The sequence below is a fragment of the Phragmites australis genome, chromosome 12, assembly GCF_958298935.1.
Source record: "Phragmites australis chromosome 12, lpPhrAust1.1, whole genome shotgun sequence".
Classification (NCBI taxonomy): domain Eukaryota; kingdom Viridiplantae; phylum Streptophyta; class Magnoliopsida; order Poales; family Poaceae; genus Phragmites; species Phragmites australis.
The window spans coordinates 32,804,362-32,822,065 of NC_084932.1; the positions used below are offsets into that span (position 1 = coordinate 32,804,362).

Here is a 17,704-nt window from a genome sequence, read left to right on the forward strand (position 1 = left end):
TCATTTATTAACTCATGTTATTTTAACTTTTTTATGTGTACCATTATTTTTCCTACACAAATAATTGTTTAGGTAAACTAATAAAAGTGGTTTCACTAATTTTGGGGGTGTTATGGATTAGTTATGAATTAATCTATCTGCAACACATTTACTCAATCCTGCACGTTACAATAACTATTTTAAGATTTCATGTATTTTTACAAGATAAAGGATCATGTAAGAAGACTAAAAAAATTTGTTTCATGATTTTTGAATTAGTAAATAATTAACTATGCATTTAACTCGAATTAATAAATGAGCTGCATATTTTTCTTTTTTTTCAAACTTACATTCCATGAAATATGATGCAAAGGATATTATTTTTAAAAACAAATTCACAAAAGGTCTTAGAACTGTCTCTAGTTTTTTTAGAATTTTTTGTGATTTTTATTTTTTTTTAATTTTTGGGGGTGTTTTTGCAATAAAATCAAACCTTTGGGAGGTTTTTTTTTAACAAAACAACTTTTGAGGGAGAAAGTCAAAATCCAAGTGACTTCTGGGGTTTTTTTTGCATTTTTCCCTAACTTTTTTAGATAACGACCTATCCTAGCGTCCAGGCCCTAGCATGCAGAAAGTATAGTTTGAAATTTCTAGACATCATTTAGGCATCTAAGGAATTTAAGTGAAAATTATTCAATACAAAGTCTTATATCTCGTGGGGAGCTACAGCTTTTATATAAAAATCATATCTATTCAAGTTTGTATGAAAAAAATATAATTTTTTTAAAGATGTGCCGCACAATAGGGTGATTTTGTCGGTGAATGAATGGGGAATTTTTTTTTAAAAAAAATCGTCCCGTCATTAGGCGACATGTCACCTGAGCTGCTGCTACAAATCATTGATAGTTCCAAAATTTGGGTGGACCATATATATCGCCCTTCCATTGGACGTTTAAAAAAAAAATGCCGAGTGAATGGGTGATAAATCCCTGTCACCCCAGGCACTTAGTTGTGTGATGTTTCTGACAGCCACATATTTGCTATACTAATTAATATAAAATATATTTTAAAACAGGTTTCCTATATAGGCAGATGGTTTAGTTAGTGGAGTACGTACTTGCGGCATGAACCCAGTACTACATGCCGTGCCGTCATGCATGCATAGGCACATGTGCATGATTGAGCATATCTGATAACACGGCAAAGCATGCAAGGATTATTATTCTGATTCCTTCATTATTCAACGAGGTGATCATGCACATAAAAATGAAATAATATAGACATGGATTAGTACGTATTATAGTACATGTTTTTAATTCCATAACCTATATGTTATATTGTTCCGGTACGGTCTAAAGCAGAGATCAAGTGTTACTAGCTAAGCTAGTAATTGATATTTTTGGAACCAAATAGTAATTGATTTTAGGGAGCTAGCTAGACCATTATTTCCAAATAGATCTTATGCTCAAGTTAAGTTGAACTGATAACACTGTCAAAAAATATGCACGAATTGATCATATCAGACCTCAAGCACTCATGAACATGTATACATAAGACTAACAATGACAAAGAATAATCCTTAATTATCTAGTATATGCATGTGTGTATGGCCAATCGATTGATCAGTTAAACCTGCTGTCAGATGGACTGTAGGCATGCATGCATGCAGTACATGTTGGGAAGACCGATCAGGAATCCATATGCATGCAGGAGGGCATGCATGCACAGTGTTTTGAATTATTCTATGGCAGTAGTGTCGATTCGATCAGATGCAAGCATGTATTCATATATGTGTCGTCTATTAGTCTCTGTGCTGGAATGTGTCAGTAGCATATATTATGAGAAGGTGAGCTAGCCACCTTTTGGAATTACTACCACTCCTCAGTGTAGCTACCGTACTACGTATCGACAAAAAACAAAGCTAGCAGCATGGCTATTGGTGTCGTGATCATACAGTACACTTGAAACACACACAGACTCATTCACTCCATGGATCGAAAGGGAGATAGGTGCTAGCTAGCTTGCTAAAAAAAAACCAACCATGAATTACATAGGACTATATAGTTGATTAGTTTGCTCTATATATGCAACAATGCATTGGATTATATTTCAAGCAGAGTTGTATGGTAATATCATTAGCTAACTATTTCAGTTGTGTTGATTGCTGCTGATAAATTTACACTTTTATTACCTCGATCGATACCACCAAATATGAAAATGTAGACTTTTCTCTTTTTCTCTAACAACAAATTTGGGAATATCTAGTCCCTCGAACCAGATGGACATGTCTTCAACCTAATCCATCCATTATAAATAGCAAACTCAATAACCACAAAATTAAAGTTTTCCTAGACTTAAGAGAAAATCAGGCAACTTATAAATAGCAAATTCGTTTCTATTACAAAAAAAAAAAAATGTTGCAAAGAAAAGAAGTGCAGCTTTGTGTTTCTTTTTGAAGAAGCACAACTCATTTTGAAAATTAATTGTAGTAATATGTAAGGAAGGAAAGATTGAGAAGCATGAAATAATTATCATAACGCTCATGTTTGTATGTGAAATTATAATCTTGATATCATACAATATATTGGAGTGAGCTGCATGGTCCCACATGATGCATATTGGAAGTATGTAGGACAGCAACATATGATCGCTTCGTCGGTTCTGTCTTCACTACTGTCTACTTGTGATCTTGATTAGCTCAAGCAAGATAGCTAACCTAATCAAGATGCACACACAAATGATAAACTTATGAAACCATTTTTGATTGGGACTTTAAGAATTCCAGTTGGGTTCATTAGGCTGTATAGCTACTTGCTGCATCAATCATATGGCTTGAGAATAATAGCTGAATGGGGAACTCTTATAATTAAACTACGTCGCTAATCAGCTAGCTGCATATTAGCAAGCACACTTACCAATTTATTTCAATCTCCAGTTTACTTTGAAGATGTGATACATGCAACATAATAACCAAAACTGAATTGACACCGATAAAGCGATACCACAAAACAATCACTATATATGAACACACCAAAAGTCTAATGGTAATTAAAAGAACCAATACAGTGATCGAATAATATGTTCAAGTCAATACTAGTTCTTCATACTCAAGTGTGTATATATATCTTATGAAGCAAGGACAAAAAGTATAAATTTGATCATGGAACTGTATATATAGTGAGCACACAATAACATAAGAAGAGAAGAAGAAGCTTGGATATATGAGCAATAAATATCGATTCAACAGGATACAAGAATTCGAAATGAACCCCTCACATGTATAACTTGTTCAACAACAATTGCATATGTATTGCAACGTGCAAAAACTGAGATTGAAATAGAGATATGCAAACCAGCCCTTTGGCCAAAAATGCACGAATTGACCAAAGAGACACTAGAAAGAAAAAGGGGAAAAGGAGAAAGAAGATAAAAGGGGGAAGCAACAATCGAGATGTACGAGCAATTAATTCTTTTAAAGTCTGAATAGATTGTTCTTCTTTTGCATTCAAAATCACTAGCTTATATCATGTAACTTTTGGAGTAGTCCCAAGCCTAAGCTCTAGATCTACTTCTTGTTGATCCACAAGAGGGGAACTAGAGTTAGGGCATGCAATTATTGTTTTTGGTACCTTTGCATCATGATCAACTCCTTGTAACCCCTGTGATTCACTTGCTGCCACCTCGGAAGCCGACGCCGTCGGCTGCACAAAGATCGGAAGCACCGCCGGTGGATGATCCAGACGCCTCCTCTTCATCCTCCCAGACTCCACATCGTCGTCATGGCTGCACTGATCTATAGCTTCTCTCAGCGCCATGGACGACGGTACCGACATGAAGAGCTTTTTCTTGCTCTCCTTGATGATGGTTGCTAGGTAGGAAGGAGAAGTAGCGGTACCAATAACGTTCACATCTCCCTTGGCTGCTGTATTGACGACAATACTACTACTAGTAGTGTTAGGGTTAGAGGCTGCCCTGTGCAAGAAAGGCCCTTGGTGTGGTTGCTCACAGGAAGCTTCTTGGACGTCGTCGGGGGACGAGCCCTGCCGGAGAAGGGCCCGGTCGCGGCGGTGGACGTTCATGTGGCCGCCCAGCGCCTGAGCTGACCGGAAGTCGCGCTGGCAGAAACTGCACGAGTAGGAGCGCGGCGGCCACACGCAGCCGCCGAGGTGCGGCGCCGCGTCGCGCGCGAACGCCTGCTCCTCCCACGACGGCTCACTGCCGTACGCCGCCGCCGCCGCAAAAGAGGGGATGGAGCTCGCAGGGCTGCTGCTGCCGCTTCTCCTTGCCCCCCACAAGCCCCAGTACTTGCCTGCTATTTGATCCATCGCTGTGGAGTTCATAGGCGCGCGGGTGATTGAGGTGGCCTGCCTGCCTTTTTGTTGCAACAATCAATAAATAAGGTAGCTAGCTAGGCAACTAGTAGATCACAGACTAAGAAGGTAGCATATATGTATCTTGTGGATGGCATGTGTGCGGATGTGGGTATTGCTTTGTACAAGAATTAATCAAGAAAGATGCATCGATCCCTGATAGCATGCAGGGAATGATCTGATCGAAGAGGAGAGGGAGAACAGATCTAGGAAGCTAGCGAGAGAGAGAGAGAGAGAGAGAGAGAGAGAGAGAGAGAGAGAGAGAGAGAGAGAGAGAGAGAGAGAGAGAGAGAGAGAGAGAGAGACCAGCAAGAGAATATGTTTGATTAGATGACAAGTCTCTCATGTCTGCTGTTTAGGTATTGGTTGTGGGTGGGTGTACCTTTTTGTTTTCTTCTTTGATTTCAATTCAGAAAGCAATGGATCATACAATCAGTGCACAGTGTCCAAACTAGGCGAATGTGCACCTCCTATATGTATATCTTTGCCACCGTTAAGCTAGGCATCTTATTTATTTCCTACTCCCTCCTCCTATCAGGTATACTTACGTTTTAAACGATAATACGGTCATCAAGATGTAATTTTGACAACTATTTTCTATCAAAATAAATTCATAAAATCCTCTTGCCGTCGTTCTTAAAAAAAATCATAAAATCCAATAAAATGATGATATTATGAAAGAGAATTTTGAGACAAATCTACTCATATAATTTTTATGTTTTCATCTTATATATTTTGAAAGATATTGATAGTTAAACTTTAAATTTTGGAAAGAAGCTTATCCAAAACGTGATGTATTTGTGACTAGAGGAGTAGTAGTAAAGTAGCAGTGTCGCTCCTCCAAAAATTTATAAGTAGCAGTGTTGTTTTTGGACAAAAAGATACATGTATGGTCTGGGAGAGGCTCTGCCTTTTGTTCCTTCTGGACGAAGCATTTGGAATGTACTTCCTCCGTCCCAAAATATAAGACGTATTAAGATTTGGAAAAGTTAAATTTTATAAATTTTAACTAACAATTAGTTAATTTATACGCATACTTTAATGTACAAAAGTTATATCAATAGATCCGTATCTCATAGATCTTTTAATACGATATTGATTTTGTAAATTGATAATATATTGTAAAATAAATTAATGGTCAAAATATACTTTCAAAGACTTCTCTAAATCCTAATACGCCCTATATTTTGGGACGGAGGGAGTATATCACTTGGTTTTGAATTAATTGATGAGTTCTGAAATTTTAGATCAATACATGCTCAGTCCTAGCTAGTCCTACATATTCATTCCCCTTTTCACATATTCCGTCATCGATATATAGGTAATTTGTTTCTAAGAAAACGGAGACGAAATTCTTAAGGGACGCCCAACTTCATGTTAGAACACTATCTTTGTTTCCTAGCCAGCAACAGAAATTCTCTTGGGGCTCGCTGGTTATCAGTTGTCATATTAGTTACAAGGACTCCGATCCCTTCCTCTTCTCATTCTGCCATTCATGTGTTCGCCTAACTCCGGTGCCAGAATGATTTCAAAGATTTGATCCACTAGTTGAAAGTTGCAACCCTCCTGATTGAAAAAGTTATTCACCAGTTTTGAAATTGAATTATAAGTTAAAAAATCGAATTAAAAACTTGCAATTTTCTCAAGCTAAAAGCGAGACCCTCTCTGCCCTAAAATTCGAAAGGTGATTATAAATATGAAAGATGGGATACGGAGAGTTGAAAGATGTGGTTTGTACTTTGTACAATGTGACAAAACGTTGCTTCCACCACTAGTACTTATTGGAGTATGTTTGTAAAATCTAATAAAATTATGATATTAAAAAGTCCTTTTCAAGACAACCTATGTCTTTCATGTGTTCAATCTGATAATCAAATTTTTAGAAGTTAGACTGGAGATATGCTCAAACACCAAGTTTTCGTGACCAAAGGGGAATCATCAACTTTTGAAACTAAGAGGAATGGACCTACCAATAACCTATGTGCAAATAGGTGGGGTCAATCGATTGGCCCTCGCAAAATTCAACGGGATTCCAGTATATGCATTTGATCTATCTTTGACTAAGAGTTGAAGCTCTTCAACGGGATTCCAGTATATGCATTCAATATATCTTTGACTAAGAGTTGAAGCTCTCCAGCCTATGCACCAACAAGACGTCCATGATGCATATACATATATTTTTTTTTAAAATAAAATAGACACTCAAATTTGCGTCAAAAAGACTCGAATTTGAATGGTTTAGACGTATATCTACACCCTTAACCACCGGTGCTATACTCAATTCCTATATCAATCATAAATATGTGGTGCCTAATTTGAACAACATGACACTGATCGATGTAACGTGTGGACATGATTGTGTCAGTTAATTATGTCATGCTTTTGCTGTGTTTCCCTGACAGAAACTAGTTTCAGTACATATAATTTGTAGTCATGCATGCATGCCCCAACATAATTTCTAGAAGGAAAACTGAACACTTCATCAGACATCCAAGGCCATGCATTAACATCGATCTTTATGGTTTTCATGTCCACAAACATGAATAGTTTAGTTGAAATTCGGTGAAAAAACCTCAGAATTGGTTGGAGGAATTGGGGTTCTCCAATTACAGATAGCTCTCGTTGTCCGATCTCCAAGACTAAAATTATTTTGTAAATTGGGATTTGGAGGACATGCAAGATTAATACTGTAACGGAATAAAACAGAAGAGATGATGCATGAGTTAAACTTGCATGTACTACTCCCTTTGCCAACCCTTACTCCTTGCATGCATGAGAATTATTGGTCCTTCCTTCTTTTGATGAGAATCTTCTGCCTACTGATCAATCGATCACCATGTTATTTAATCGATCTCCTTGCATTGGTCATAATAAAGCTAGAAAGCTCTAGATGCTTGCGCTTGATGGACTATCTAGCCGCTGGAGTCATATAAAGCTGATGCTTGTGCGATGTGTTTGTCTCTTTGCATGCATGCATGTCACTATCTGCTAATTTGATTATGAATTCAAGTAATCTCGTCTCCCTGATCGATCTGCGTTCCCATCCAGGGATGATGTCAGTTGCCGTTCATGTGTGGATGTCTCTGGTCTCATTGCATTGAAAGATATACACTGGATCGATCGAGCTGTGTATATCATATTTGTCGTGTGCCTGCAATCACTTGTTTTGTGTGTGTCACGTATTTTGCTGCATACTGTAAATTTATTTTGCTCCATCTGCGGCAACGCCTGACACACTATCAAGAAAACGAAAGAAAAGGCTGCTGGATCAATTCGCAGGCCCATACATGCATCTGAGATTCTAAGCTAGCTGCTGCTGTCGATGTGCATTCCGATCGAATGGCTGGCACTGCATGCACTATCCTTTTCTGCACAACGTACTGTTAATGGATGATATTTGTTTCTGTTCATCTCATGATCGAGATTGAGACTGAGATTGATAGATACATAGATATCTTTCTTCTTATCTTGGTCTTGCACGCATGCACTAATGGTATATCAATCTGCACAAAGGCCGGGCTACTACTGTACATTTCTTAATCAGAGTGCTGGCATGGCTGGACATGCATGGATCAAGCCAGGCCAGCCAGCAAAGATTCTTGTTTGGTTGTCTCATCCTCTATATATCACACTATGTCCGATCCATGATATGTATGCAGCATTAGCAACGACCCTACCTGCATGTATATACAATTCATACGTACGTACTCTGAACTGAAAGCTGCTTTACACTGAGAGGGCAGATTGTTGTTCATGTACTCGATCGATCTGGACGAAAGCAACTCAGCCTCACAGCTCTACACCTATAGTCGCTCTGCAGCTGCACTGCACACTAGTACCCAGCTAAAGGGACCCAAACCAGAAGAATATTATTAACGACTCATATTTATGCACAGAAAATGTACGTATATATCAACTTTTTTTCCTTGCTGCCAGGCGTCACTACAAGAAATCATAGCAGTAGTATGAAATATTGTTTTGTTACTGTTTATCAAAGTTAATTGTGACCGAACTAATTTTTCCCACTATTATGCAGTTTATCAGTGACATAATATTATATCGCCACAAGATATCTCATTAATGATAAAATGTAGTGATGAAAGATCGTTTTATTGTCACTGTTGACGATTGATGATAAAGTTGATTATACAAAATACTTATTTAAAGTAGGAATATCTAGTCATCAACTGTATGTATGACATGAGATTTTATATAGGTTCGGATATCCCTTAGGATAATAGCATAATAGCCCTATGTCCCATTTCGTCTTGATTAACCTTAGAAGAAAGTAATTACAACGAGAATGTGCCTAGATCTAATCCCAAGGCACCACTACAGAACAGGCGTTCACTACCGGTTCCAAACCGGCTTTCACTGCCGCTTTTGGAACCGGCAGTACGCAAGCAGCAGTGATAGTCGAGTTGCTATCACTGCCGGCAGTTATCGACCGGTAGTAATGGTATTTTCCAGAAATCAACCTGTGACTAAGTAATCAACACCTAATGAAGCTTGATTAGCATCTTCTACCTCAGTGCACATGCCGTGATGTTCTTGAGGTGCTGCGGCGTCGCCCGGAGCAGCTTGCCGAACCTCTTGATGTCGCCGGAGCGAGCTCTCCTTGGGCGCCACCTTGTACTTGAGGTACTCCAGCCCGAGCTGTTGGGTCGGCTTGCCATAGACACTACTAGAGAAATAGGTTTATATGTCGGCCCATCACTGCCGGTCACAAATACATGTCATTTTCAAAAAGGTTCACTCAAACTTTGACTAACAATAACTTTCAAAATATTTAGTTTGAAAACCTTAAAATTATATGTGTACATTTATCTTAAAAAATAGTTTCTTAATATCACAAATTCAATGAAATTTATTAATGTATTCTAGTAGAAAATAATAATCAAAACTATGCATTAAAGACTATGTCTTACTAAAATGACATATATTTATGACTAGAGGGAGTATCAACTAATTAATACAGTACTATACATTAATTAAACATGGAGTATGAATTGCCGTCTGTTGGTATCTCCATCACATCACGTGTGCACAGTAGTAACTTGGAATTATGAAGAATTGCATTATATTGGTTTGAAACGACAAGTATGACCAGGTTAGACGCCCCACTTGTGACAAGAATATTTTTCTATTGCTCGAGTCCCATACAGTGGTGGCCACGGCGTGAAGAAGAAGGTGGCTGACCTTCTTCCTCCTCCTCCACCTCCTCTCACTAATGGGTCGCAAGTGGTAGGAGGGCTTGAGCCCACCCTTCCCTGGTAGATCTGCACTCGGTCCTATGCGTTAGCCACTGCAAGAATTATTATCGAGGAGGCATACCTAGTGTGGAGGGTAATGGAGGCCAAAATGTTCCCCTTTCTGAGATGTAAACTATGTATAGCTATATGAAGTTATAGATTTAGAACGCCAAGTAGGTCTTTAATATAATTAGTGTTACTCTCCTTGGCGAATTTATTTTGGGCATTTTGCTAAAAGTATTTCATCCACACAATCATCCTAATATAATTATATACAACTTCTTTGTTAGTTTGAACTTGTATATGTACTTCTACAATGGAGTACGATCAAGTCAACCCCCTCTATTCTTCCCCCATGCTCCTCCACTGGACGTAGCAGACCCTAAACCCTAAGTGTCTCTTTGGAATAACAAATAACACAAGACTAAATGCCATCACACTTTGAATCATATAGAAATTCAGAACGTACGGAAGTTTCAAAAAGGTATTTAGATGCTACATAGGAAAAACACATGAATTTGAGGGTGGCAATCCTTTATTCCAAATGCTCCTATAGGAATTTTTCCTATGAGAAATGAATCATATAAAATTCCTCCATTTTTCTCAATTTTAAAGGGCACCTAAAACTTAACGATATTATACCAATCAAAGAGCGAGGTGGCAACAAAACTGACAATTATGTCATTATTGTATTTGTAAAGGAGTGAGTAAAACGACTATGTATTCATGTGAGTGTGCTTGCACCTGAGAAATTTGACACCTCTAGAGATCAATCAATCAGCGTGATATATATATATATATATAGTATTTATATTTGTGTGTGTCGATTGTCTTCCTTCTCTTCCTCGCTTGCTCTCCCCCTTCTCCTCCCGCACCCCTCTACTTCGCTCTTGCCCCTCACTTCCCTAAAGCCTAAACTTTTTTCAATCACATTTAAAAAAACTGAGGGAGTCCAACTGAGTTGGAGAGAGAAACATAGAAAAATGACACTAGATTCCCCTCTCAAATTGGATTTTTTCTATTTTTTTAAATAAAAAATTGTAAAAATAGGTGTCCTTTTTTGAAAAAGCATACTCAACAATTTGTGAAAACATTTTCAACAATTTGTGAATCTAACTCAACAATTGTTAAGACCTAATTGAACCTTTAAAAAAGCATGCCTGGTCAACATGCATTTGGATGCCGGCCCATCCTCAGATGAGAAAATTGATGGATCGTGGCGACCGAGGACGAGCTAGAAACAAACACACATGGGAGGGTCGGAGGAATCTATATATGCCGCTAATTAAGACGTCTAATCAATGCAAGCGGCTGGGGCTGGCCGGAGTCAAGGTCAGTGACCGACCGAGATGGCTGCGGCAACCGGAGGAGGCAGACAGAATGAGGGGCGGTGGAGCCTGGCCGGCAAGACGGCGCTCGTCACCGGTGGAACCAAAGGAATTGGGTAAGCTAAAGTTAGCATCAACCTGCTGGCTGCTTATCTCCATCATCGTACACGGCATCATGTCGATCGGATACGTGCAGGCTTGCCATCGTGGAGGAGCTGGCGGGTCTTGGCGCCAGGGTGCACACCTGCTCCCGCACCGCCGCCGACCTGGACGCTTGCCGTCGCCGCTGGGCCGACAAGGACCTCCTTCCCCGCGTCACTTCCTCCGTCTGCGACGTCTCCTCGCAGCGCGACAGGGACAGCCTCGTCGCCGCCGTGTGCGACCTCTTCCACGGCCAGCTCCACATCCTCGTCAACAACGCCGGCCAGTCCCTCTACAAGCCCGCCGCGGACACCACGCCCGACGACTACTCCCGCCTCATGGCCACCAATCTTGACTCCTGCTTCCACCTCACTCGCCTCGCGCACCCGCTCCTCCTCCAGGCGGCTGCCCGTGACGGCGGCGCCGTGGTCGTGCACATGTCCTCCGTCGCCGCCTTCATCGCGTACCCGACGCTGTCCCTCTACTCGCTCACCAAGGGCGGCCTGATCCCGCTCACCAGGAGCCTCGCCGCCGAGTGGGCGCCGCGAGGCGTCCGCGTCAACTGCGTCGCACCGGGAGTCATCGACACTGGCATCTTCAGCACCACGCTGGGCGACCCCGGCAGAGCGAGGAGGCTCGCCGAGATGGAGAGGTCGCGGGTGCCCATGCAACGCTTTGGCACGCCACAGGAGGTGGCCGCGCTCGTCGCCTTCCTCTGCATGCCTGCTGCATCCTACATCACCGGCCAGGTCATCTGCGTCGACGGCGGGCGCACCGTCGCCACGGCAAAATTGTGAGCTTCTCCACTGCATGAGCTGCACCAGTTGCCACTCTGTTGATCGGCAGATCATCCGATGCCACTCTGTTGAGTTGCAGCGGCAGATCATGAATTGTATCTCCACTGCATGCAAATTTAATCAAGTTTGCTTCGACCTATTTGCTACACGTTTTACTTTGTTCAGATGCTGAATTGTACTATTTCTCTGAGGTGAGCTGGGATCACTTGACATGCAAGGAAATGCCACATGTAAATCCAGGACTGGAAAACGCACGGCCTCTACGAAAACAAATTTGTTTTTCAGCTTTGCTAGAAAAAACAAAACAAAAGAAAAACAATTGAAAACCTACTGGTTCATCAGATAGATATTACTCTGCCATGTTATGTATACATCCCGTCCAAACAAACACAAACACCCAAGAAAGACACATCAAATTTAATTCAGGACAAATCATATCAAGGTGGCCAGGATCGATCTCATGATCATAGCAACACATGGGAAATGAAAATCTCAACCTCTAGTATCCACTTCTCTTATGCCATGAACGCCAATGCTATCACCAGAACAACACATCAGTTTTCATGTCTCGGCTACGAGAACAGCTCCCACAATATACAAATTCCTCCCCTCTTTCTCCTCGATGGCCTTAGCCTTGCGGTAATCCTTGTCTGTCCCAAACAACCTGACACAGGATGAAGCGATTCTGATGTAAGGGAGGTTACTCTGCACAACTCAACACAACAGCAATGGGAGACAAATTCTCCGACTTGGTGTAGAGAACACGGTGATGGTAATCATGGAAATCGGAGCTATTCATGTCGAAAATTCAGTAGGGTTAGACGTTTCACTTCAAATCAACAATCAGAATCTCTGTACCATCCTATAGAACTGTCAGGGCAAAAAGAGCGGCTTACTTACCCGCCATACAGTGGCAGGAAATTCGATGGGCTCCACGGGAAGTGGTAGCCGCTGTGAGCTTCAACTGTCTCCAATACCCTCAGCACCATCCATAACCACAGGGTGAACAAATGAGGGCGGCCAGTAAGAGCAGGACCAATAATTGTGGCGAACCCCAGGAACAAAATTTCAGCAGGGTGAGCATACTCAGAAGTTAACCCAAAGGGTGTAGCATATCTGCTCAGAATTTGTTGTGTCATAGACGATAGACGAATGATGTATTATGTAAAGTAAGATGTAACGAAGCACGGAAGCACTATCACTTACTCGTGGTGGACGCTGTGAACATGCTTGTATAGCCATTTGGTATGCAGTGCCCTGTGCCCCCAATAGAATATAAAATCCTCGAGTACAAAAGTAGAAAAGAACTTGAGATACAACAACCGTCCTGCAGGAAACATAGGTGAAAGTTACACCTCTTTCTTCTTCCACTTGAATATTGGTTATATCGGTGCTTTCGTGTTTACAGGCTGAGATGAGAAGAATACTGATAATGCAACACAAAAAAAAAGGTATGTGAGCTACTTTACTTAGGAGAGAGGAGTAAAAGAAAGTGAATTTGAATTCCAGTGCGGCAGAGGAAGAGAGCTCCTAAGGCCCATGAATTTGAAGGCGGGATAGGAGAAGATCATGACAGGCAAGTTCACGCAGATATGGTAGAGAATGAGACGCAGGACACATCTGTTTTGATAAGCAGAGGTGTTGCTCTTCTTATGCAAAGATGCACACATTTTTTTTTGTTGAGGAAACCGGATAGCAAGATAAGTATAAACACCCATTCAGTTACTTAGCTTCAACAGATCAACATAAAGGATCAGTCGCTGTTTACTTCAAGGTGAATGTTTTGCGGATTCGAAACTCGCTCGAATATGTATATAACTTCGTGTCAATATACAAAGTATACGAAAGACAGGAGAACGATGTAACAGAAACACGTAAACTTTATTCATTCATGTCAAATTTATCTAATCGTTTCGCAATGTTTGTCCAGTTCACATGTAAGTGACATAAAATTTAAGTGATATTTAATGGACTTGTATCAAACTTATACTCGTTCGATAGATCAAGAGCGCATCTGCTAATATCTAGTGAGTAAGAAGTATCCAATTTTGTAAATTTGTTTAGTCTTTGTCCCTCTCAGGTATACGGACAGACAAATATTGTGAAATAGAGGCGGTAGTAATAGTTAAGTTTTCTATAAGTCTAACATCACTTTTAGAATAATATACATATGTGAATGAGAAAGAAAACATGTTATCTATTGTTGAGTAGATGGTCTGCTAGTATACCAAATGGTGCACTGTAGATGGCAAAACTAGCATGTAAGGATATGTTTTGGCGAAAATCTATTATCTTAATAATTAGCCGACAAAAACTTACATACTCGCTCTCAAGGTCTAAAAATTACCATATTAGTCAGAGGAAAAAAAACAAAGTGTCCACATACCTGTTTACAAATTACCCACCACTACCGGTACGAAAAAATTAACCCAAAATGCCCCTATACCTATATATGAATTACCCACCACTACCATTAAAAACACAAAATTCCCCACACATACTTCTTCATTACCCACCTACCATTATTAAAAAAAGAAGCCAAGTGCCGAAAAAAAGATAACATAATTAATTAATGCATAAAGTTTGTTGCATAGTGCATGCATTAAGAGATCAAAGTTGCATTTTAAATGATCTTTTGATGTAAAATATAATAAAAATAGAAACATAGCTAGGTGTAAAAAGAAATAAAAATGTGATAAGATTTGATATAAGAGGATGATTCATCTATTTTGATCATGGAAACAAACAAGTGTCCGCCCAAAAAGAAAAAAATAACGTAACTTTCCCTCTCTCTCTCTTCTAGACGACGTAGATGGTTCGATTGGCCAATGCTATTGCTCACTTTGCATAGTGCAAGGGGATGGGTGCGGTGTTGAGCGAGAGAACGTTGACACTAAGGATATCACAAAGTGTAGTGGTGTTGAATCGGGTGATGAGCTCAAACTGTGTAGGTAATGGCTCGAACGATGAAAAAAGGAGGAAACATAGATAGGTATAAAGAGATAGCAAAGGTGACAAGACCTGATACAAGAGGATGATGATCTATTAAGATTGTAAAAAAGATATCAATGTGTCATATTCTCTCTCCCTCCCTGACAGCATAAACGGGCTGGCGGTTTGACTAGTAGGCGTTGTTGCCCACTCTGACCAATGAAAAAAGAGGAAACATAGATAGGTAGGATGACGTTCATACTAAGAATATCACAAAAGCGTAGTGGTGTTGAATCGGGACATGAGCTCAAATCGCATATCCAATGGCAGATGACCAAGGAGGATGCAACAAAGAGAGAGAGAGAGAGAGAGAGAGAGAGAGAGAGAGAGAGAGAGAGAGAGAGAGAGAGAGAGCCAATAAACAGTTATGTCTAAGGTGGATGCAATGAAAAAGAGGACACCAACGACTCGTACAACCAGCAACATCGACGGATAAAAGGATCGACAAGGGAGGACACGTACGTGGCTGCACCGGGCTTAGACCCTGAGAAACTAAGTGGAAATGTGCCTTGGTTTATTTGTGATGAGTGTTTGACAAGTGTGTTGATTTGGTTTGATGATTTTTGAACTGCATGGGCGCGTATATGTACTGCAATGATGTTCATGACTAACCAAAGTTGCAGAGAAAATAGAGTTGGCGTGTTTGTCTCTGAGTTCAGGAAAATCGTACACGTCGGATGATCCGGCAATGGGGATTTAGTACACGCCGAATATTCCGGTGCTCTGATGGGACACACGCTGGAGCATTTCAACTTTGAGGTGAAATTTGAAGTACACACCAGATGATCCGACTATGGGAAGTGTGAACGTCGGAGTATTTCTTGCAGAGAGGTTGCAGAATCGGCTCTGGTATACTTGAACTCGCCGGATGGTCCGGCGCTAAAGGTTGAACGCCGGATGCTTCACCGGACCTTTTCTTGCAGAGAAGATGCAAATGGTGGTCTAGTGGCAGTGAACTGGCCAGATGGTCCGGCGATGAGTTGAAAAGCACGCTGGAGCATTTTTTGCAGAAAGGATTGAAAGTTGCCCGGTCTGATGGTTGACACACGCTGGAAGGTCCTGCGCTTAGGAGGAGTGTGCGCCGGATCATCCAGCGTTCACAATTTGTTTAATATGTGCTTATCAACTGAGGATTTCAATTTTGACTAACCTGTGATGGAGTTGGAGATGCATGTGTGCTTGTCTCGTGTTGTGTAGGTGATGGATGCAACTTGACGACCGACGACGGGATTATCGAGGCTAAGCAGGGAGCTTGGTGCCAGACGATTGAGGGAGTCAGGTGGAGTCAAGGGTGATTCTAGCTGTGCACATGGTGATCAAGCAAAGTATGGAAGGATGGATGAAGACAACGTGTTGACAAAGTCAAGCGAAGTGGATGCCGGTGCAAGTGACAAGGCGGTCCGAGGGATTGGGAGCTGGAGAGACTTGCCGATGGTCAAGATCGCAAGATAGAGTACACGTGTTGACATCGGGATACTTGCTTGAGATCAAGCTAGTTGCAGTGACTCACGCTTTGAGAAGCACCTCAAGCTAGTTGCAGTGACTCACGCTTTGAGAAGCGTGCAAGACGGTTTCACGGTTTGGCCTCAAAACCATGGAAGGATGGCATGCACATGGCATCATCGCAAAGCTGGCGTCGAGGTGAAGCTAAGTCATGAAGGCGCCACGGCCATTCGATGGACGGAACGGAAAATGGAACAAAATACCCCGGTGGTAGGTAGAAGGCTATTGAAAGCGAGGGGTATTTTGGGAACAAGAAAACTTAAGTGCTAAGCAACCTCCCTAGTCCTATAAATAGAGGGGTAGGGCTGTAGGGAAAGGGTTGCCAGCCATTTGAGCCTTGAGAGATATGTTTTAGAGGAGAGGAAAGAAGATCTTAGCCTTTGTAACAGGTGCGTGCTTTTTATGAGGAAACTATCTTGTAATCTTCCGAAAAGAGGGTTGTCCTCTGGATGAAATGAAGAGATTGTTTCCTTTGATGCTTGTGTTCATATCCTTCTAGTCTCCTTCTATTGGCTCCTTTCTTTGTTGCGAGTTTTTCCTCTTTAAATGCGATAAATGCGATCTTCGTTTTGATTTTTGGGCTGAATTTTCAGCACCTTGTGAAGTCATTCTCCTTGTTGCTAGAGGCATAAAACTCACATGCAAATTCATAGAAGTGGGTCTTGAATTCCCGTGCCTCTAATTTATCAACTTGGAGAGTTTCTTCTCTCAGTGTTCATCTCTTGTCCTTTGGGTTGTCTTCTTTTATTTGCAATCTTTTATGGCAATGACTTGTGGGATGAGTATCAATGGAACCTAGTGTTCATCAACTTCCATGAGAGCCATGTCCCGGTGTTTTCATTTGAAACTAAGGGTTTTCTCCATTTTTCTTCTGCTTGTGTTTTGAGGTGTGTTGGGTGATCAAACTAGGAGAAAACCATCGAATTTCGAATAAAATTTTGTGAGACACCTATTCACCTCCCCTCTAGTCGCCGTTCTCGGTCCAATAATTGGTATCATAGCCGATTAGTTCACTAGTTGACCTTAACCGGTTTTGTGATCTATTGGCGACATGGAGAGACATGGGAAGATTCCACTCTTTGATGGACGTGACTTTTCGTATTGGAAGGTGCGCATGGAGACTTATCTCTTAAGACAAGGAAGCACAATATGCGAGATTGTGGACTCCAACTATGAGATTTCTACTGCTCGTACCACTCAGATTCAAATCGAACAATATGAAGCCAATAACAAGGCTAGAAATATATTGTTCACAAGCCTGAGTCGTAATGAGTTTGTCAAAGTCTAGCACATCTGGACTGCTCGTGAGATTTGGTCTACCTTGAGTGTTTTTCATGAGGGCA

The 17,704-nt window shown here is 41.0% G+C and overlaps 2 protein-coding genes and 1 pseudogene across 2 annotated transcripts; 1 reads left to right on the forward strand and 2 right to left on the reverse strand.

The window, feature by feature from the left end:
- Positions 1-3,199: 3,199 nt before the first annotated feature.
- LOC133886937 (zinc finger protein 10-like) lies at positions 3,200-4,675 on the reverse strand. The gene has a single exon (XM_062326846.1). The coding sequence runs from the start codon at positions 4,317-4,319 to the stop codon at positions 3,504-3,506; it is 816 nt and encodes a 271-aa protein (XP_062182830.1). The 5' UTR covers positions 4,320-4,675; the 3' UTR covers positions 3,200-3,503.
- A 6,157-nt stretch (positions 4,676-10,832) lies between these two features.
- On the forward strand, positions 10,833-12,010 carry LOC133887129 (noroxomaritidine/norcraugsodine reductase-like). Its single transcript, XM_062327060.1, has 2 exons — positions 10,833-11,045; positions 11,126-12,010. Exons 1-2 carry the CDS (start codon positions 10,951-10,953, stop codon positions 11,865-11,867), a joined length of 837 nt encoding a protein of 278 aa, XP_062183044.1. The 5' UTR covers positions 10,833-10,950; the 3' UTR covers positions 11,868-12,010.
- Positions 12,011-12,227: 217 nt separating this feature from the next.
- Positions 12,228-14,376, reverse strand: LOC133886560 (very-long-chain aldehyde decarbonylase GL1-11-like; annotated as a pseudogene).
- Positions 14,377-17,704: the final 3,328 nt, after the last annotated feature.